Below are 21,787 nucleotides of genomic sequence, written 5' to 3' on the forward strand. Positions count from 1 at the left end.
ATGAGTCATTCAGAGTTCAATAACTACTGCATTTGGTAAAAACAACAGCCCACATGCAAAAATCCCAAGACAGGAGAAAATGAATAATTTTAACAGTATACAGTTTTCCATAGCGGGTTTCAAGTTCATATTTATTTATTTCTCTCAACAGAACCCAAGTGACAATCAGAATACAGTACTTTTTTCCTCAAACATGTTTTTTCCTTTTCTTTTTTATAACGCAAAACAAGAGAACACTCAGTGCAATAAGACAGAGGACTCTGACAGTGCGGTGCTCTCTCTACCTTTTCACAGTGCACGTTTATACACACAAAAAGATTGTACATCATCATTATTACATTTCCAACCTTCACCCCCAACGTCATGGACAGGGCAAAGTGAATGTCTTAAAACAATCATTTTTAAAGATTCAACTTGCATACAGTGCAGCTTGGCACACACACACGCACACTCACAGCTCTCTCCCTCACACTCACACACACACACACACACACACGCACACACAGGTACACACAGAGGGACCTCTGTAGCATTGATTCTCACCAGTGAAGGGGTACTGCGCTTGCACTCCACTCCGAGGGCTAGCTCATTCGTCAAACCCATACTATTTTGGCAATGTCAACATTGCATTTTAATGTGCTAAAGAGAACCAATTTAGATGATGTAAGTAGGAGGTTGAGGTAGAGGGAGAGAGCAGGGGGAGAGGGACATGTATGCAATCAGCCTGATTAAATGTAATGAATATGATTGGTAGTGCATTATTTTTATTTATTTATTTATTTTTTTTCAAACAAAGCCTCAAAGATTTATAGGCCCTTGTGCAACCCCTGTCTGCTTGACCGGGTAGAGCTGTAGCCATGTTATAGGTCCTTCATCGATTTGATCTCTAAAATGGTTGCCAGCCAATTGAATTGGGAATATTGTCAGAGACAACCAATCGCAGATGACTGCATGTCACACACAGCCAGCCTCCTGAGGCTTTACCTCCCCGCCAATAAATTAAAACTCGCATGGCACAGCTACCTTTAACATTTTCAAAAATATATATATAAGCATAATCTTGAAAGTTATTTCTTAAGCAAGTGCATATGGCTATTATAATCTGCAGTAAAATTAAGAAATGTTCTAAAAGCTCAGGTGTTGATTGTACGGGCTGGTCGTTGGCATCAAGTATTTACACTGTGTCGTGGTGCTTGCAGTGTGCATGGCAAAGTAAGGGCGCTGGTACTTGCCAGCTATTGCCACCAATCCCATTTCAAATAACCAACCGTCCAAAGTGCAACCACACCCATATCTCACTTGAACAGGCTTTGGCTGGTTTTGGAAATTATACTGTTAATAATGTATGTTCTAATTTACTACCTCCCCAACCCACCCTCATAGTGTATCTTAGAAAACAGCAGAAACATTTCACACTTTCTCCGTCCTCTACAACATGCCAGCCAACAGGTTTTCCTATGACACGATTCGCCTGCTTCAAAAGGCTTTGACGTAGTGACTACACAGCTTCTTACTGTAATATACAAACTGAAGCACACAAAGTTTCCTGTTTCTGTTCTAGGACCGACTGTTGTACATTCTAGAACATAGTGGACCAGGCATGGAGGGCGCTGGAATCTAAAGCATGTTGACGTTAACTCCTCAACTTACAATACAACAGTGAAAATGTAAAGTATATATAGACAGAATTGAATAGTCCATTCATTTTAGTGCTTTGGAGCACAAAAAAAAAGAGCTGGGCATAAGAAAATTATGCTACTACAGTACAAGTATTGATAGATTATGCTTTCAAATGTAAAAGAACCAAAACAAAAATAACATAAAAACAAACATTAGATTGCATCTACATCTACTATACATCATTTAAGCTGCTTTTTAATCCCCATCTCATTTAGAAAATATCTATTCATCAAATATCTATTCTACTAATTATATTACAAGAATCCAATCACAGGAAATAGAAAAATATCAAATATCACCAGTGATGATAAGAAAACATGACAACCTGAACGAGCAGAAATATTGCTATGGTAACTACCATTGTCCTTTGACATCAGCGAGTATCATCCCCCCGGTGCTCTCATTGGCTGTCCTGACGCCCCTGATGTTGCAGGGAAGAGTCAGGAAAGAGGGAGTGGGTAATTGGGGGTTGTGTGGCAGGGAGGTGTTAAGTGTGTTGTTACTGTCAGATGGCTGTATCCCAGAACACAGTCGTCTGTGTGGGGTAAGGGGGAGGACGGATCTTTTTGGCCCCGCTGCTTTTCCCCCAGCCCGGGAGGACAGACGCGCTCTCCTGCTTGCACTGACTACGCTCCTGGTGCCTGTCCTCGTTCCTGTCTGGAGGAGGAGGCCTCTCCAGAGATCTCTGAAGGTGCGGGTGTTGCCTGGAGCGGATCTCCATGCAGAGGGTGCGCTTCCTCTCGATCTGTTCCAGCATGGTGGTGTCTCCACAGATCCATGGCATCTGGGGCATCTGCGGGGCAGAGTCAGTGCACTGAGTGAGGGGAAAGCAGCTTGACTTCAAAGTTAGCTGCACACTTTAAAGCCCATGAAACGTAACTGTCATAAGATTCTGATTTAAACCTTGTTAAAATCAGCTAAAACAATTACTGAAAAGTCTGTGGAGAAACTGAGTTCTAACTTGTGTGTTCATGTTCCAAACATTACTTATAGTAAGACACTGATTAACAGGTGAAAAATATAAGTAAAGAAAAACAAATCTGCATACCTGACTTTGTTGTGTCTCTGCTGCTCTCCTTTGTGGAGTTCCCATTGGGGAGGGGTTAGCAGGCATAGAAGGCGAGCGGCCATACTTAGATGCTGCTTTCAGATCTACAAAGGGAGGAAAAATCACATATTCTGTCATATGTAACAATTGATGAAAGCACTTTACTCTTTTATGAATTTGAGGCCTTAAACCTCACCATTTCCTGTTCCCACGGTCATTGGTGGGCTTCCAGACGATCTCCCGTGATGAGTAGGTGTTGTGGTGGATGAATGCTGCCCTGACTGTGTGCTGCCATTCTTCTCTTGTGCTTTTGATTGGTCCGTGCTGTAATTCCCTCTGTTATCTCGTCTGGGCGTGCCGTCCGATCGGTGTCCCCGTTCTTTATTATCACACCTATACTCCATCGCAGAAGGGCTCTTTGTGCTCTTGACATCATAATGATGCTGCTCTGAGCCATTCAGGCTTCTGTCCTTGCTGTCCCGTCTCGCTTCGAGTCCAGTTCTGCTCAGATCTTTGCTGTCCTGTCTGGGCAGGGGAGGAGGAGGGACATCTCCGTTGTGGCAGATCCGATCTCTCCCCTCGTGCTTGGCTTCAGAGCTGTAGCCAACCCTGTCCTTGCTGTTGCTGCCTCTGGATGTTTCTTGTCGGGGCAGGATCTCAGGTGGCTGGTCTATTCTACCTTCATGTCTATACTCCATGTCATTCCTTCCTCTCTCTTTGCTGTCCTGTCGGGGTAACATATCAGGACGATGGTCTTTGCTCTCGTGCCTATATTCTACTCCAGTTCTAGCTCTGTCTTTGCTCTCCTGGCGGGGTAGAAGCTCAGGCGGTCTGTCTCTGCTTTCATGCTTTGAGTCCACACCGTTCCTGGCTCTCTCTTTACTATCCTGTCGTGGTAAGAGTTCAGGTGGCTGATCCAGCAGTCTCTCTCTGCTTTCATGTCTACAGTCTACACCGTTTCTCGCCCTTTCCTTGCTGTCTTGTCTCGGTAACAGCTCAGGTGGCTGATCTAGCAATCTCTCTCTGTCTTTGCTGTCCTGTCTCAGCAAAGACTCCATTCCATGTCCCCCACTCCGATCTTTGCTGTCTCTCCTCGGCATAAGGTCACCATTGCTAATCCCTCTGTCCTTGGAGTCTCTCCTCATCAATGGGATGGGCTCTACACTGCTGCAGCCCTGGTCCCTGCTGTCCCTGCGAACAGGTGGTGCATCTACACCGCTACAAGTACGGTCTTTACTGTTACGTCTGTGGGACATCGGCTCCAGATTGCTGCTCCCCCTTTCTTTGTCTTTGTCTTTGTCTTTGTCTTTGTCTCTGTCTCTCCGGTGAGAGGACTCTTTGCTGTGGCGATCCTTGGACTCTCGCTTGGACTCCTTGCTGTGACTGTGGCGCTCCTTGCCTTCACGCTTGGACTCGCTGTGAGACTTACTTTTGGACTCAGCTGTAAAAGTACAGGGAAAAAAATCATAGAATGAAGACTTAAAAGGTTGTAGCATCCAAGCTTATTGTGCTGTAGTTATTAATATGTGAAAAAATGGCTCATAACTAGCTAAGTACATAATGCATTTGTTCAAACATGGTAGTAAATTGGATTCATTGTTTAAATATAAATTGTCAGTTACATATTTGTGAAAAGAAAATGCATACACAATACTGCTTGTCTGTTTCTGCACTACCATAATTTATCCTCTAGGTGTCACTCACTACTCACTGCTACTCTGATGCAGCTGCAGTAAACGACTGGAGTGTGATAATTCCATATGTGGGCTAACAGGCATTACACTTGTGTTCATCTTCATCATGGTGGCATGCTGTCATTAACTTCTGCATTTATACTAAATATTGTGTGTTTTCACTGTACTTTTTCTTCTCCTTAAAATCTACAGTGCCTGACAGTACCATAAAATGACCATGGTAACCAATACAGAACATACTCTAAAACATGAACCACTAGCATCGGATTTCTCTGTGTTTATCTCTCCAATTTCTTCATGCACAGCTACATTGTTTCCTCTGACTGCTCATTAGCATGTATACACACAATATGGTTGTGCATAGCAAATGCTAACAGGGAACTGTATGTATGTCACTGACTCAGTGCTCAGTAAAGACGTATACGTAATAGCAATAGACGTAATAGATCATCATTGCACAAATAAAAAAAAATGCATGTGCATGATTGATTTCCATATAGACTGTGCCTCTATATAGTTTCTATATGGGCTTTAACATACAGTACCCTGCACAAGCGTCCCCCGTTATGGCCATCCCTTCTGATGTCATGCGTCACACATGGCTTTATATAGTGTGTGTGCATGCATGCATGCATGCATGCATGTGTGTATATATGAGAGGGAGTGTGGCGATTAACCGGTTGGTAAGTGGGTCAGACTAGCTGTTGCTGCCTCAGAAAGGGAAAAAGAAAAAAAAAATTAACCTCCATTCATTGTGTTAGGTGTGTGCTTGTTACACCGTGTGTGCTTACAGAGCAACACACACACAACCTGTCAGCCCATGTGGTGCTTGTACACAGGTGTTAGGATAAAAAAAAACACAGAATTTTAAAAGATCTGTCAGCGCAGCCCACCTCTGATGTATAGAAAGCATATGCGCACTGTTTACTGACCAGACGGGGCAAGAAAACAAAATACTATCAAAGGGGCACTGGTAAGAGATCACAGGGAATTCCTGGCACCTGAATGCAGCATCTGACGATCTAACATCACTTAATATAAACCAGGAATATATTCAAGACAATGCATAGAAATCATTGGACTGAACAGCAAATGTGTACCCACTATCCCCATCTGCACAGCTGCCACAGCAATGCCATTGGTTTAATCGTGAGTAGAGTATCAGCTGATTGGATAGAAAAGAGAATCTGAAATCCACTGATCAGGTGTAGATTTGAGTTCAGAGTCGCAGCTATTTCCCATCAGGAGCTCATTGCTCCGTTGTAGACCGGCATGCCCTGAGCTGTGATTGGCTGCAGTACCCATGGGGAGGGAATCTGCAAATAAGAAACAGGGATTTCTCCTCCTTCCACTGTTGCTATGTTGTAGTTGCTAAGAGCGTTGAGTAAGGACGGATGCATGGACTCTGTGATTCATTCTATGATTTATGAATTATGTTCAAATGCACGTGAATAAATCTGTGTTTTGGAGCTTTTAATTAGTTCAATTTTTGAAATGATTTCCCATTGTGCAGCACAGATCTGAAGAGGAAGTAGCAATGGAGTTATATGCAAACTATAGGCTTAAATGTCAGACCTCGCTCTAAATCATTAGATACTGCATTAATTTATTAGTGACCCTTTTCAAATAATGCATGACATGCCTCTACATGAACTCCAGTATCCTTCATGCATTTATGAAACATCCTCTTGCTTATTTAGTTAAGGTTTAATGCCTGCAGTCATCAATCTTTCATTCATTTACATTGCATTAGATTTAAAAATATTCAGGCTTCACATGGCTATTTTAACACAAAGATAATAGCTGCATTATGCATGAGAACGAGAATGTTAATTTATGACTGACTGACTGATAATGCTGCTGGCACCAGACTCGCCATATGGCGCCATATGATTATGTGAGTATAAGTGATTTAGTGTTTTTACATCCGTTCTGCAAACTTCAAGCACCTTGTGCGCTCATATTATTATGAGCAAACTGTTTTCCTTCACAGTTGCTTTAATTTTGGCAGAACCTTGAGTGTTTGCATGGCTATCTGTATTTAAACATGATGTTTACATATTTAAAAGTAATGCTGCCTGATGGACTAATGCCATGAGTAGGTTTGAGGGGCCTGCTGTCCGTTTTAGTCTCTAATCCCCTCAGATTAAATCATACGATCTGTATCAGACTTGGCTCGCTAGGCCTAGATTAAACAAATGGGAGGCTACAGAGAGTGCCACAAACACCATGCATGGTACTGTAAAAGTGATGCATTCCCTGCACAGCCTCCTAATTTAGCATGGTTAAACATGATAACCCATAGATAGGACATTAGATTACTGATTAGCGAACTGAAGACTTCTTATTTCAGAGTTTACTACAGACAAAGCAGTGAGACACTGACACTGTCCATGTCATCCATAGACACTCGGGGTGTTAATCCTGCTCTCTTGTTTGTTATTATGAGACTCTTCCCTGCAACATGAGATGTGCAACTCCTTTCAAGTGTCTCTCTCATGTATGTATGTATCTTCTCTCAAAATGAAGATACATACATACATGGTAAGATTCTTAAAAGGAGACGCAGCTATAAGGTTTCTATGATCTTCCGGAATCAGTGGAACATAAATATGAGGATGTGTTTGTCCTCTTTGCTTCATTCAAAAATGATCAGACAAATGTGTGAAATGACTCACTCTCTCCAGGCTCTTTAGACTTCCTGCCACTGGAATTCTTCTTCAGCATGTTCCTGCCAGTGGTGAACAGGTTGGTTAGTTCGTCCAGTGGGCTGGTTGGCGTCCGTGAACGCCCTGTTGACACGTTCTGCATAGAGCCGTGGAGTCGACCCATGCCGTCTTGGGGCGGCGAGCCTTTGCCGTGAGGGGTGGCAGAGGCGCTTCGTGGCAGACCCCCAGGGAATGGCATTGGAGCATCAAAGGGAGGTGTGCGCATGAGGCTGAGAGGGGTGAGACAGCGGCCCATGCTGACTGGCGATGGGCAAGCGGAGTGACTGCGCTGGTAGGAGGATGAGGAGGAGGATTTGTAGAGGGTGCAGGGTAGAGGAGGTGCAGAGGAGCGGCCAGATACGGTGAGGGTTGGGGTGGCAGTGAGCTCCCTGCGGATGTGTGCAGAGGAGGGTGGCTCGGAGGAGGATGTTGGGGATTTGCTGTAGGATTGGTTCTCTAGCATGGGCAATTTGGCTACATCTAGAGGGGTGAGGGGAGACTCGTCTGAGTTGGGCGAGCACTGGGCCGGCGCTGGTGGGAACACCAGCAGCGGAGGCCGATGGGTGAGTAAATTGGGAAAGGGTGCAGGAATGTCACAGAGGGGAATGTTTCGTGGTGTGGAGCAACGACTGAGAGGTTCAGGGTCATAAGGTGCCGGGGTGGGGCACGCGGAACGACAACCCACAGGGTCAGTGCGGTACTCCATATCATCCAGAGCTGGGTACTTCATCTCCTCGTACACAGACTCTCCTGGCTCCTCATCCTCGCTCTTCAGGGGCTCTCGCGCTCCGACATCAATCCCGCCCATCTCTATGTAGACAGGTTCGTCTTCACAGTCGTCCGTAGGGCTCTCATCACTCTGTGGAGGCGAGGGGTTGCGTTCGCAGGGGGAGGTGACATGGTGGAGAGGTTTGGAGGGGCAAATCCCGCTGCCTCCGTGGCTCTTGATGTAGGACTCATCGAAGGAAACACTCAGCTGTGTGTTGGGGTTCCTCTTAGGCTTGGGTGGTGGCACCCTCTTACAGTCCTCACTGCATCCTTGAGCTGCTAAACGATAGAGAGAAAGAAAGTCTAAGCACTCAAATTCACTGGACACATTCACAAGCATGACCCCAGAACACACAAGTATGGAGGATATTATTCGTTTTCGGGTTTATACGTTTGTTGACTATACTTTTTTGTGATGTGAGACCACTATTCCCATGACCCTTTCGTTGCTGCTTTCTGCTATCATACACAATGCAATGCTGCATTTGACAAAAATCTATTTTCATTAATAATTGAGTGAATCATTGTCATTACCATAAAGCCTACTGCAGTTCTGTGGGTCAGATGTAGGTCAAAATGTATAGTTGTGAGTAATATCTTGAGTCAGATATCCGGCGATAGTTGAGGCATATGCATGTTTCTAGGTCACATATACGGCAGAGGAGCAGTATGTGAGTACAGTATGTGGGTCACACACACGCTGTGGAGCTTCCTTCTGATAGTGGTGACGTAGCATTGCAGTGTGAATCTCTTTAGATGGTGCAGTGAGGCTATGATACAGTGTTCATGTTGAATAGATACTACTGTGCAGCGCAGCCCTAATTCTACAACCACAACACCAAAAACAGTTGAGACACTGTGTAAAATGCCAACAAAAACAGAACGCAATCATTTGCAAACAAACTGTGTTTACTGGCAACAGATTCACCAACTGTACCTAAGCCCATGTAGTCATATTCTTTATATCATGTGTTTCACAAAGTGGTGAACCTTGCTCCGTTCTTGCTTGTGATCGACTGAGCCTTTCACAGTCAATCATGATCATGATTCTATCACCTGTTACCAGTGAACCTGTTTACCTGTGGAATGTTCCGAACAGGTGTTTTTGGAGCATTCCACATCTTCGCCAGTTGTTTGTTGCTCCCCTCTCAGCCTGTTTAAAATGTGTTGCTGGCATCAAATTCAGAATAAGCACATATTTACAAAAAGAAGTTGATGAGGTAAAACATTAAATTTATTGTCTTTGTGCTGTTTTCATTTGAGTTAATGTCAAAGAGGATTAGCAGATTATCACATCCTGTTTTACTGAAGTTTTACACTATGTGAAAACTTTTTTGGAATCAGGGTTGCAGTTGACTCACAGTTGACAGTGCTCTACGTGCACAGTGGATTTCTAGGTCAGACATGGATAGGAGTGTCCCTTTCTCTGATGGGTAGGTGGGAGATAAGTGTAGTTAAGAGCCGGACCATGTCTGAAATCTTCAAACTGCAGATTTTACACCTTTAATAATTCAGATGCCAGATGGCCCAGACACACGCATACTTCCCGTAACTGTATGACTCACCACCAACAGTACATGCAGACACGCACGCACACATACGGCACATGCCTACACATTCAGAGGAAATTAGGACAGGCACGTACACATTTTATACCACACATCCTCACAATCTAGGAAGTCAAGTCAAGTCAAGAAAATCTGAACATTGAATGCAGTTTTGCACTGGTATTTTGCACGCCATGCATTTATCCAAGTTGATGTTGATGATGCTTATTTAAACTGAGGACCCACATTTTCCCCTTGTTACCACTAATTAATAAGCTGTTAATAGAAGAATTGGTTCAACCCAGATGTGTTCCTGGTATGTGTTAATTTGGGCTGACATGACGCTCACATTCTGCCTGTCTTTGTGTGAGCCTGTGCATACGTGCGTGTGCGTACAGTAAAGTGCACACAGTGGTGGAACTGCAATCACCACATGCATTGTAAGACGAACAGGTTTGCACAGTGGATCTTGAGATCTGTTTCAGCACTGAGGATGAATCCATCCCTTCAAACATCTCGTACTCCCGATCCCTTCTCTTCCCCTCTCTTTTGCTCCCTCTCCTCCCCCTCCCCCTGTAGCGGATGTGTTTACCCGCAACCCCCTCCCCCCTCCCTCTCCTCCTGGGGAAAACGAATCTAGGTCAATCGCTCCTCCTGAATGAATTCTACTCTGACAAGCTCCTCCCCTTCCCGCTACAGCGCCAGCTACAGAGCACGCAACCCTCCCCTCAGCCAGGGACACCCCCACACTCTCGCTGCGATTGGCTCGCGCGCCTCAGACTTCAGCACTTCTAGAGCCCCATTGGCTCGAGCTGCTCAGTGATTCTGTGATTGGCTGGGCTGCAGGGGGTCTTGTTTCTGTGGGATGGTTGCCGTGGTGCCCAGGAAGATCTGTGTGCACATAGAGAGATCCCCACCAATCTGAGGCAGGCTGGGCGACTCCCTTAACCTCACGTTGGCAACGAAGCATCCAAACTGAAATGGAGTCACAGCTTCCTGCAACCTCAAAATCTTTTTGCTCTGGCCACCTCCTGCCTCAAAGACTATTATCATACTCTAAATGTCTGTTTAATTTTGCAGTGCTTGTTAGTTCCTTCTCTGTGCTCAGCACCTGTGCTGTGGCTGATTTTTTTTCTACAAAAAACTGCTGAACTTTGTGTATTGTGCATGTGCTACAGCAGGGATTGTATCTGTGACTGAGTTGATGTACTAGAATTATGCCCTCTTTTTTTATCCATGGCCAAGCAAACATGTTGTGTTTGTTTATTTTGCACCAGAAAAATGTGGAATTGCAACAGGATGCTTCTACTGGATCTTGATCAAGGCTTCTCTAAACATTGGCCTTGCCAGTTTTAACTGGAAAGAAAACTGTTTGGCCTTTATTGGTAATTTGCCTTGCAGAAATATTAAAGTATGCCACTTCTAAATGAGGTTACAGGACTGTCAAGGCCTTTCTGCCTTCTTTATGTGCTCTCAGAACAGCTTTGACGATTAACTGTGTGACCAATAACCTTCTGTAACCAGCACTTTCTGCTGACAATGCACTGCACTTCTTCTTTTACTCTTCAAGATTTCTCAAAATAGTATTGCTATTGAATTCAAGAATAAAAAGAAGCTGCCAAGGCCTCAAAGTGCAGCTATTACAAAGCACAACATGATTCAGAAGGCATTATTTTCCAAAGCACAGAACTTTGAAACAGCACAAAAATATACCACTCATTCATGTGCATCACATTATGATATTCTCACTCTTGGCTCAAGATGTTAGTGCATGATTCTGAATGTCACAGTATCTGATCTATCTGTGGGGCAAGGGAAAACATGTCAACAACCTGTATATACTTTATCTGACAGTGACAGAAAGTACAAGAGAACAACAAAAAATTACAACGTGTCCTTAATCTCTACAACCTTTGTTCATACATTTTGGCATCCGCAATTGCACTAGCCTGTGTACTTAATTATACTGGAATATGTATACACTGGTCCACTATCATTCAAACACGAGTGTTTTTTCCTCACACAACAGGCAGTATGTGCACAACCAGTCACTGCAGTGCAGCTCATGCAACCCAAATGTTTTAACCTTGTTTTAACCCCATTCCACTTATAGCTCATTATTTTTTTTTCATCAATTGCCCACTCTGTTGCTTAGTAAGTATGCAGTGAATAGCTAGAAGTCATGTCATTGCAGGAGAAACAGTGCTGAGGAGGGCACTGCGGAAAGCAGCTATATATAGTGCAGCAGTTTGGTGTGAAGTGCCACCACCACTCACCATCACATCTCTCCCCACGGCAGGTGGACATGGGACTATGGTCCACCGCCTCAGACGACATACTCAGCTTGGTGGCCGGGTCCCTCCTGGGCTTGGGTGGGGGCTGCTTCCTAGAGGTCGGGCTTCCTACTTCCTCCTCTCCTCCGCCCCCACTGTTCCCACCGCCGACCGAGTGAAGGGACTGGGAGCGTACGGAGAAGCCCTGCCCACAGGCAAGGGCATGCGGGTGGGGCATGGGCATGCGTTCCTGGGGGTCTGGCATGGTAATGGAGCCCATACGTAAGTGCTTGCCTTCAGTTGCAATGTCCTCACCCGTCCTAAAACAGAAAGGAAGCGAGAGACAGAGCATAGAGAGGTCAGGGGAACAGAAATATCCATGTAAATATCAATGACTAATGATCTAAGGTATGAAGTATCATATCAGCTTGCATCGCTGGACAAAAATCTTGCATCCCACATCATCCCTTGGAAGCTGCTCCTGTCAGATGACAGCAAAAATAACACATACGGAGTGAACATACAGAATGGCATGTCTCCATTTGTGTGGGCATATGTGTGTGTTTGTGTGTGTGTGTGTGCATTTCACTCTGTGCAAGTGGCTCAAATGATGACAGCGCCAAGTTAACAATAACAGACATGTCAGTGCCACTTAAAACAGGGTCTCTTCCAGGGCAAAGCATTGATTTGAGTTTAACCCTGGATATGACCGATGCTGCTCACACAAGCACACACATAATGACACCATGCCTGTACACAATCAATCCCTATAAATGGATGATTGGCCTGAATGGAGCGTTAATGATGTCTGAGTGTCGTGTGGTAATGGGGGAAAGGAGGACTGTGTGTGTGTGTGTGGAAGTGTATTACTCGTGTTGTGGGGACAGAAATCTGACACAGTCGCACTGTGAGGGCTCATTGTCCTTATGGGGACAAAATGCAAGTCCCCTTAATGTAAATCATTAAATTTTAGACTGAAGACTTGGGTTAAAGTTAGGGTAAGGTTATGGGTGAGGTAAGACTCCAGGAAATGAATGTAAGTTAATGTAATGTCCTCTGACGATGAAACAGGACTGCGTGTATGTGTGTGTGTGTATCACAGAGTAAATGAGTTCAAGATGGAAAGAAAAAAGATATGATACATTTGCAGCATATACACACTTGATCTCTGCTGCTGATCATTTGTTCTCATATCAGAGTCACAACTAAGCTTCACGTCCGAGATTTGTGTAAACAAATGACATGAAGCAGGATGAATTTGCATGTGTGTGTCTTCGCAAATCTCTATTTTGTGTCAGTGCATGCATGCATGTGTGTGTGTGAGCCCTCAGTGTGTGACTTTGCTGACTCTGACTCCCTCCAGGCCAGCTGCTGAACAGAAGGTGCTTGGTGGGGTGGGTTCATTGGTCAGGGGCTTAACTTTGCCTAGCGACAGGGTACCCATACAAACCAGACACAAAACCAGCTGCTGCCGCACAACAATAATAAAGCACACGTGTGCATCATGTGCATATCATAACCACATCACATTTTGACTAAAGATGAGAGTGTTGGTACGAGAGAAAGACGCAGGAGGCAACCTGTGGAGCCAAACTGCCAATGTTATATTAAAGAAAAAAATAACAGGTAGTAGATATTAATGCATATTCTGTACAAGAATATTAATCATTCATGTTTGGGTGAAAATATCTCAAAAATCAAAGTACAAAATCAGTACAAATCAAAATCAAAATCAAAGTACAAAGTACAAAATCATCATCCATGGCATTCAGCCAGAGGTGTCAGCACCACAGTACAAACAACCTCTCCCTCTCATATGTTTTGGGTGTGCTTCTGCTGTGACTATGTGCCCGCACATGCATGTACATGGCTTGTGTGCGTGTGTGTGGGTGGGTGGGTCTGACTGGAGTAGTGGTGACTGGATTATTTATAGGATATTTGCCCAGTGATTGGCTAGAGGACAGACCACAGGTGCACTTGGACCAGTTGGATTTGACTTGTCGTTGGGCAGCTCTGGTTCTCTCACTGTGACGCCATGCGACAGGAAAAACAACATCACAGAAACAAACAAAACACAAATGGAGATCTTGAGGGAAAAAGAAATAGAAAAAAGGATATGTGAGAATGCGTGCATGTGTGCACAAAGGGTAAAGCAGAGAAGCAAAGCAGCCGTTTGGAATTTGCAAGCGTATGTAAATATAAGTAAATGTAAGTGTTGTAAATGTGTAATTGTTTTGTGTGTGTGTGTGTGCGCGTGTCTGTTTGAATACGCTTGCATGTTTAAGTAAATCTGTGGGCATCTGCGTATGTGTGTACGTGTGCATGTGTGTATGACTGTGTGGATAACTTCTTCTGATGAAATACTATAAAAGACACCCTGAGTGAAATAGCAGCAGGCAGGAAGACCCGCCTCACTCAAACCTCATGTGCTGATCTGATTGGCCTATGGCTGCTCCAGCTGTCACCAGGCAGAACACATCTCCTGCAACTGAGCTCACACTTAATCTCTCTCTCTCAGGTTTTTTTTTCTCCCCCTCACTCTTAAACACATTTGCTCTAACAAGCTCTTTCACCCTCATACAACCACACAGGCCATTTGTTCTTCCCTGCCCTTTCTCACACACTAACATATTCTATTTTCCTGCCGTTCGTGTCCACACACGACCGCACATGTACACGAGCACACATGGACATGCTTGCGCACATGCATTTCCAAGCAGGCACACATGAATCCTCACACTCTCTCTCACTCTCAGTCAGTTACTGTAAAAATGGGTCGTCTCATTGACCTACTTATAGCCTCATGAAAAATCCAGTTATTTTTTAGACTTTTCCTCCAGTGACTGTGTATTAATATTTTAGCTATAGCAACAGCTGAGAGACAGTGGAAGGCTGGCAGGACAGTAGATGCCACTTTCCTCAGGCATCGTCCTGTCCCATTCACCAAGTTACTGTACAGGGCTGCATCAGACTGTTACTAAGAATGGAAGCAGGGGGGTTTTGCTGGCAAGTGATAAAAGACAGTCCAGCATAGATTTCTGCTGCAACTGACGTATAAAGTTGAACTCTAAGTCACCCTTCATCATGCAAGTGATATTCAGCACACCCACTGTACAATGCACTGACAATCACAGTGGCAATGACAATCAGTGCAGCTCTTTTTGAATCACACGACCCTTTGACAGAAATGTGGCAGGGTTCAAAGTGTTCCTGAATAAATCAGTTAAGAGGAACCACATCTGGTCACATACGAATGCTCATCCTCCGAAACCACATCAACATAATCATCTGATGCACAGCTAAAACTCTCAACAGCTGCTAAATACTTTTGTACCGTGTTAGACAGACGGACTGGACACAAATGAATTTTAGACTCCATGACACTGGGTGGCATTTCCCATGAGCCTTTTCACTGTAAACTGAGATTTGTGCAGCTTGGTGCATCTTTGGATTTTTGATCATCAAAGTGGAAAATAAGTGTTTCTTTATGGGTGTTTTCTCAGATAGAATATGCATCCACTTGATGTCCTCTTGAATATAAAAAAAATCATAAATGGTAATAAGTGATGCTATTCAATGTTAGAGAATCTCTTGGTGTCACTTCATATTCTGAAGCTCTCAGTTTTTCTGGGAACACAGATGTCCACGTCTTAGCCTCATCACGTTCCAAACTCCTCTGCGATGTTCCATCATTGTCCCGCTCTGTGACTCCGCTCACTATTCTACCCCACAACACAAGCACGCCATATCCACGTGTTCGTCACGTTTTGAGTGCGTGCTTCTTATTCGCTCAAGTTTCGGGATGCCATGCAGCGCCGATGCTCTGCTCAGTGGCACTGCTTGCTCATCACAACATGTGAAACACGGTGCAGCGGCACATGTGAATGATCTCTAATGAGGTCGATCAAGAAAAAAGAATTTTCTCAACTTCGGATGCTATTACGATAATACAGCTTTCAACACAAAAGGAATTATTAGACATATGTGAGCCATCATATAACCAGAAGTCTCTTAACATGTCTCACATACTTTCTGTCACAGCCCGCCCCACTCCTTCATAATTCTAAATGCTCTCCATCTCAGAAGTGGAGCAGCGATGACCTCCATCCAAGGACAAGTCCCAAATAAGTCTAAAAGTGAAAAATTAATTATCCTCTGTAGATCGTGGGGTGCACCAGCCCACACTGGCAACCCCCAAAATATGGCAACCTGCCATTGCCACAGGGACCCTCTGGCCACTTGTCCCAATTCCTTACAACCTCTTCCTGAAAAGAACCCAGTGACATCCTTGTATTTACAGAGCAGAACCCCAATGGTGTGCTGCTGCACACATATGCCCGCTTTGTCAATGAGTTTTTTCTTTAACTGAAGCACTTTTTTTTTCTTCCTACCTCCTTATGGCTTCCTCCTGTTTTCTCTTCTTGTCGTTTTTCTCCTGCAGGAATGTCCTATTTCTCTCATTCCTGGCGTGATCCAAGTTTTGAGCTACCAGGCCGTTGTAGGCTCTCAGCCCATTCTCCTCAACATACTGGAAAAAGCGGAGAGTTTCCTCTTCTTTGGAGCTCATCATTCTTCAAGTGTTTCCACAGCATTCTGATAAACACATAAAGAAAATGTTAGTGACAACTGTCAAATTCCAAAATACTACTACAGAATATGAGCACGGTTTGAATGCAAAACAAGCATGCAGTTATGTCAGTGATCATTCTCTCAACCTTCATTTTTCAAGGTCAGCCTTGATGAGATGAAAACCGATGAGGATAAGATTGCATCAATGCCATAGTAATGTCACACAGCCGAGTTCGTGTGATGTTGCTATTGTTTTTAATGTTCCTGACTGTTCCTGTCAAGTTCATGGCCTATGAAAGATTCATAGACTTGCATCATGCCTGTGTCCACAAGACTAAACATCTTCCCTGGAGTGTTGCTTTTATTCACTGCCCACACATACACACACGCGAAAGCTCACATGCACATGTAAATATGCAGTTAAGGGAGTTACCATCTAGCTGCTGTTGCTCATAACCTTCACTTTTGAGAGTTTCAGTTGTCTTATGGGCTGTGGATCAGTAGCAGCTGCTCGTTTTCTCAGTTGGGTTTGCACATTTTCTGGCTGAAATTATTGGCTGTAACCAAGTGAGTCTCTGAATGAAACTGAAAAAGGACTTTCATCTTCTGCAGTTGTAATATGTGCCGGGCTCAGATGTGAAAATATTGTACTCCTGGGACCAGCCGCACAGATTAAATGAAGCAGTCTTACTAGACTGTGATGCATGGTTTTGCATATGCGGATATCAGCATCAATCTTGTGTTTAAGATCTAAAAATAATCTCCTTTTGAGTTGATCCTTGCTGCTTTTTGATTCTGTAAAAAGACTATTACTGACAGCATCACTGTCATATAAAAGAGTGTGGATGGTGCTGTGAGGAAAAGCCTCTTCAATGAAACAACCACATTGGTGCAACCATACAATGATTCACTCCTTCTAAATAGGAATCATGTGAAAACAGCAATGTTTGCCGCCACTTTGACATTGAGCAGCAAATGGTGCGATTCACTGTGCATGCATGTACAGTATTTGCCTGAAAACATGTGCAACTGCATGCAACATGGTATATACTATGTGCAACAGCCGAATGTGAATTTGGAGTGGCCAGTGGTGGAAGAGAAGAAGACAGTGCACGCTTTTATGTAGGTCAATGTTTTCAGATCGGCCTAAGACTCATGCTTGTTTACGTGTGAGAGAAGCACTGAGTGTGAGTGTGCGTGGGGAGGGGGAGGGGGCTTGTGATGACTGTATGTATGTTTGTGTGTGTAGGCCGGCAAGGGCAGCAAGGGGGTGGGGGGGTAGGGTGGGGGGGTGCTTGCCAGATGGAGGTTGCAGGGCCAACTGAGAGACTGGCCATTGTCTGGCCATCCTCTGCATCCCTCTTGTGCCTGTCTATCAATAAGTCCAGCATGGGGCCTAGGTCAGTGGGTTTATCTGCCGGTTCCACTCCCGACGACACACTCTCAACTCTCCTTAGCATAGGTTTCTACAGGCTTGAGGAGAGGACTGATAAGAGCCAACAGAACAGGCTGATTCACCATCTCGGAGCAGAGTTCTAGGCAACAGAATCCTGGTGTGAAGTGGTGTAGAGATTTTTTTTTTTGCCCCTGATTATCAGGTCTTATCACTGATGCACAGGCACAACCAGACATCCAAAGCTGTACAAAAGAAATAAATCTTAGTTTCTGAGGAGAAACGAGGTGCACCAGTTAGATGTGTTAAGGGTGCAGCAATAGGAAGGCACAGTTCAAACAGTGTTTGATCTGAATTAAGCCTGGCTGCCTAATCCCTGTAAGCCTGCAGCAGCACTATGCACTAGAATCAGCTTGTTTATCACACTGATTTTACCAACCAAGCCTTTCACATTGGATTGTCCTCCCATAACTCATCGATGAAAAATGCTATTCTTGTTCGCTAATCTCTACAAAACCTGTCAATTGAGCAATCTGTTTTTTTCCCCCCAACCAAGCTTTCTTTTCCTCTCCATTCTCACTCTTCGCCCTCCACCCCTTCACTTGATGCGCCTTCTCTTTATTTTACGTTTCATCTCTTCTCTGTCCCTGTGCCCCAGTTGACATGAGCTGCAACAGTTGGAACACAGAGGTGCACTTTGCTTTAAAGGTAAATGAAAGTGGCACACCGTTTCTGTTTCCAGGCAACCATGTCACAGGAGAAGGGCAGCATGGATATTCTAGAGACACAATGTCAAAAAGATTGCAAGGCCAATTGTCTGGTGACAACGCGTGTGGGCGCACATACGCGCACACACACACACACACAAGTGCAGTGCAGTGGACCAAGGATTAACCTGTAAATCCAGGCACACACAGGTGCTACATATGGCAGCTCTGCTTTTGGGATTTATGCGGACTTGAGGAAAAAAATCACTTCTGCATGAATTATGATGTAGGAGGAGCATTTGAGGGCATATATCTTTGGGCGATTGTGAGTCATTGATGTGTATACGCAAGTGCATACTTACAATGGGGCTGTGTCCCTGCTGGTTTGTGGACCAACGTGTCTTCTGTCTTCCCCTGATGAGTCCAGTGCACGCTAGTGAGCTGTGGCCTATGCTGGAGCACCAGTGCACTATTCCACTCAAATCCACGTAGACTTCCATCCATTGTACGGTCCAACTGAGTGACTTGCTAGAAGGAGTCCCTGTGACCCAGGATAAGGCTGGTGCTAGAAGGGAGGTAGGCCATTGGGTGCCCAGCCCAGCGTTCCCTCCCTTGGGCACAAAAGGTAGATGCAACCCCTCCAGTCCAAATAGTGTCAAACTCCAAGCCAGGTGCCAGCTTCACTGCTCCACACATCTGCACATGCTAGAGACAGTAGGAAGACGCAGCGTAGCAACAGACCGCACCCGCAACCGCAAGCATGACATAAATACACACTAACACGCTCACACTCACATCAAACTCCGCTTTGCAGTTGCAGACCAGGCACTCACAGTTTTTCTCATGCTTCTCCCCGAGAACGTCTCTCCTGCTTCGCTCTGTCAGAATGCACAAAATGTCTCAGCGTCGCACAGGTGAGGGGAGTCGCCATCCACGGTGCCCTGAAGGTTGAGACCGAGGTAAAGCAGAGTGCTGTGCGTTTCCAGTCATTGCATTCCCTGCCGGCTCCCTTCGTCCTGCTCGTCCACACAGGTCTGTACAGTCGGTCTGTGCTTAAGCAGATGACACCGGGCTTCCCAGCTATAGATCACAACAAGAACACGCCCACTGCCTACTGTAGCCACCTTCTACTAGAGCGTCATCCACTCTCCCTCTCCCTCCCTCTGCTTCCTTTTCCTACACTCTTATTTCTCCCAATTTGTGCTTTTCAACTCATCCTCAGATGCACTCTTACCCCAGTCTCTTTCTCCAAGTAGACATTTTTTGTTTTTGTCTCGTGTGCCTTGCCTGCCCTCCCTTTGCAGTTGCACTGTAACTGGAGCCTGGATGTGTTTTTCTGCTTTCAGCACCACGGAGAGCTCTTTCTGTCAGAGGGTGAAGGGGGGAGGAGGGGGTTGAGTGGGTGGGCACACTCAGACGGGGCCAAGTGGAAAGATGGGGGAGGCATTGGTGGGGGGAGCTGAGTGGGAGGAGTCACTGGGTTGCCAGGGTGTGACCTCATTAGACACAACCTCCTCTTCCCCCGGCAACCACTGTGCTCCCCCTCCCCGATGCCCCCCAACCCCCCTCCTCTCTCTTACAGCTCGTAAACAAGACCACGACACAAAAACACTTGCAGTGTATACACCGTGTTGCTCTCAAGTGCATTCATTACATATACAGTAGCCAAAACAAAGCAGATCAAAACAAAGAGGAGCAAATGTGCGGAAGCAAAACACACCGAGAGGAAAAACAGTACTTTCCAATCTCCAACACACACACGCTGACATGCTGCTGCAAGATTAAAATATGTTTGCATAAACAAACAGACGCAAGGAATCCAGAATAGAGAATCATTCCCAGCGGCCACAAAGATGAACAGGATGAAAGCAGGGACAGAGTTGAGCCTGAGTTGCGTGTTTGTCAGGGGGCTACTGCGGCTGCCGTGTACTTCTGCTTGACTGTCTGGGGGACGAGTATTGGTTTCAGTAGTGCTGTCGGTTGTTTATGTGGTGGGAGCGCCCGGTATATGGTGCAGAAGCAGGGGTTGAGGTAGGGTGAGCGGTGCGGGTGGGGTGGGTTTGCTCGGATGGATTAACACCGTCGACACAAAAGGATTAGGGAGCAGAGATCTGTTGTTTTCATCAACCCTTCCCTCCATTTCTCTTAACCCCCGCCCTTCTCCCCCTCACTTTCCCCCTCCCTCTATTCCTGACTCTGTCTCGCACTTTGTGGGGGGACAAAAAAAGGGCGCTGGATTTAGAGGTGGGAGGCAACGAAATCAGTTTTCACAAACATGTGCTGGTCAGTTTAGAGGGGAGAAGGGGATAATGGGGTTGTTAAAAATAAAGCAAGGGGAGGGGGAGCCAAAAAGAGCAACAACGCACTGGTAAGTTCAGCAAGGCGAGAGATGAAACACTGAGCTGGACTGCATATGATTTTCAAAAGGGGCACCTGCTTTGGATTGTGGAAAAGGGGGTAAAATGGGGTGAAATTAAACAATATTTTCTCTGACCCCAGTTCAAACACTCCTCTCATAACAGCATGCCACATGTGATAAATAGCCAATTGCTGTGATCTCACTGAGATAAAATGCTATGTCAAAAAGGTAGTCACCCCCTTTTTCTGCCTATTGTGAGGGATGTGGTTGACTGGTCATACACAAAGCAAGTCACTCTATCCAGACCAGCTCAGCACACGCACCCATGCACATGCACATATGCACAAAGGCCGCGGTCTGACCTCGGTGCACGGCCCATGTGTACGATCTCAAAGGAAGTATTTAGATCCTATCAGAGTTCAATGAGCACAGACAGTGAGGAAATCTCAAGGGTGAATGGGTTAAACAAATTTTTCCACCTATGTGCACAACAGCACTTTGTTTTGCGAACAGTGGAGGACACTCCCTGAGGGACAGCGTGAAGGGTGAAAAAAGATACAATGCCTGTAACTATGCAGTTCACACACCCTTAGAGGCACAAAGACTTGCATACAGAGAGAAAGGCATCCAAACTGCCTGAATACATTATCAAAAGCATGTTTAACTGTACTCAAATTAATTTGCAGTGAATAATGAAATCACAGTTTTTGTACTGTATATGTGTATCAAAGCCAATTAAACATATTGTGGGAAGATTCTACTTAATTTGATATATTTGGTGTGATTATATGGGCTGCAATTGGCAAATAACTACTTGTGAATATAAATATGTGATGCCAGAACTTGGAACAAAGCCTCACACGTTCTAGTGACCCTGTAAGGCCCATAGCGTTTAGCAACAGATGACTTGATCACAATACATCTGATCAATTTTCTGGTCAGATAATATCTCCTTCATTCACTTACTAACAAGCCACAAGCATGTAGTCAGCCAATCAGCCTGGCAAAGTAACATAACCTCCATACTTCATGTATACAGTG

The 21,787-nt window shown here is 45.0% G+C and overlaps 1 protein-coding gene across 2 annotated transcripts; it reads right to left on the reverse strand.

The window, feature by feature from the left end:
- Positions 1-215: 215 nt before the first annotated feature.
- Positions 216-19,713, reverse strand: nyap2b (neuronal tyrosine-phosphorylated phosphoinositide-3-kinase adaptor 2b). 2 transcript variants are annotated; one of them, XM_070974597.1, is made up of 7 exons: positions 18,750-19,713; positions 16,110-16,311; positions 11,722-12,038; positions 7,101-8,177; positions 2,925-4,169; positions 2,729-2,832; positions 216-2,473 (listed from the first exon to the last, which is right to left on the reverse strand). In XM_070974597.1, the coding sequence occupies exons 2-7, from the start codon at positions 16,286-16,288 to the stop codon at positions 2,186-2,188; spliced, it is 3,210 nt and encodes a 1,069-aa protein (XP_070830698.1). In that variant the 5' UTR covers positions 16,289-16,311; positions 18,750-19,713; the 3' UTR covers positions 216-2,185. The 2 variants fall into 2 exon arrangements, with proteins under 2 accessions (XP_070830698.1, XP_070830699.1); XM_070974598.1 differs by having other exon boundaries at positions 217-2,473; positions 7,101-8,174.
- Between the last annotated feature and the right edge of the window lie 2,074 nt (positions 19,714-21,787).

The sequence above is a fragment of the Chaetodon trifascialis genome, chromosome 11 (genome assembly GCF_039877785.1).
Source record: "Chaetodon trifascialis isolate fChaTrf1 chromosome 11, fChaTrf1.hap1, whole genome shotgun sequence".
Classification (NCBI taxonomy): Eukaryota; Metazoa; Chordata; class Actinopteri; order Chaetodontiformes; family Chaetodontidae; genus Chaetodon; species Chaetodon trifascialis.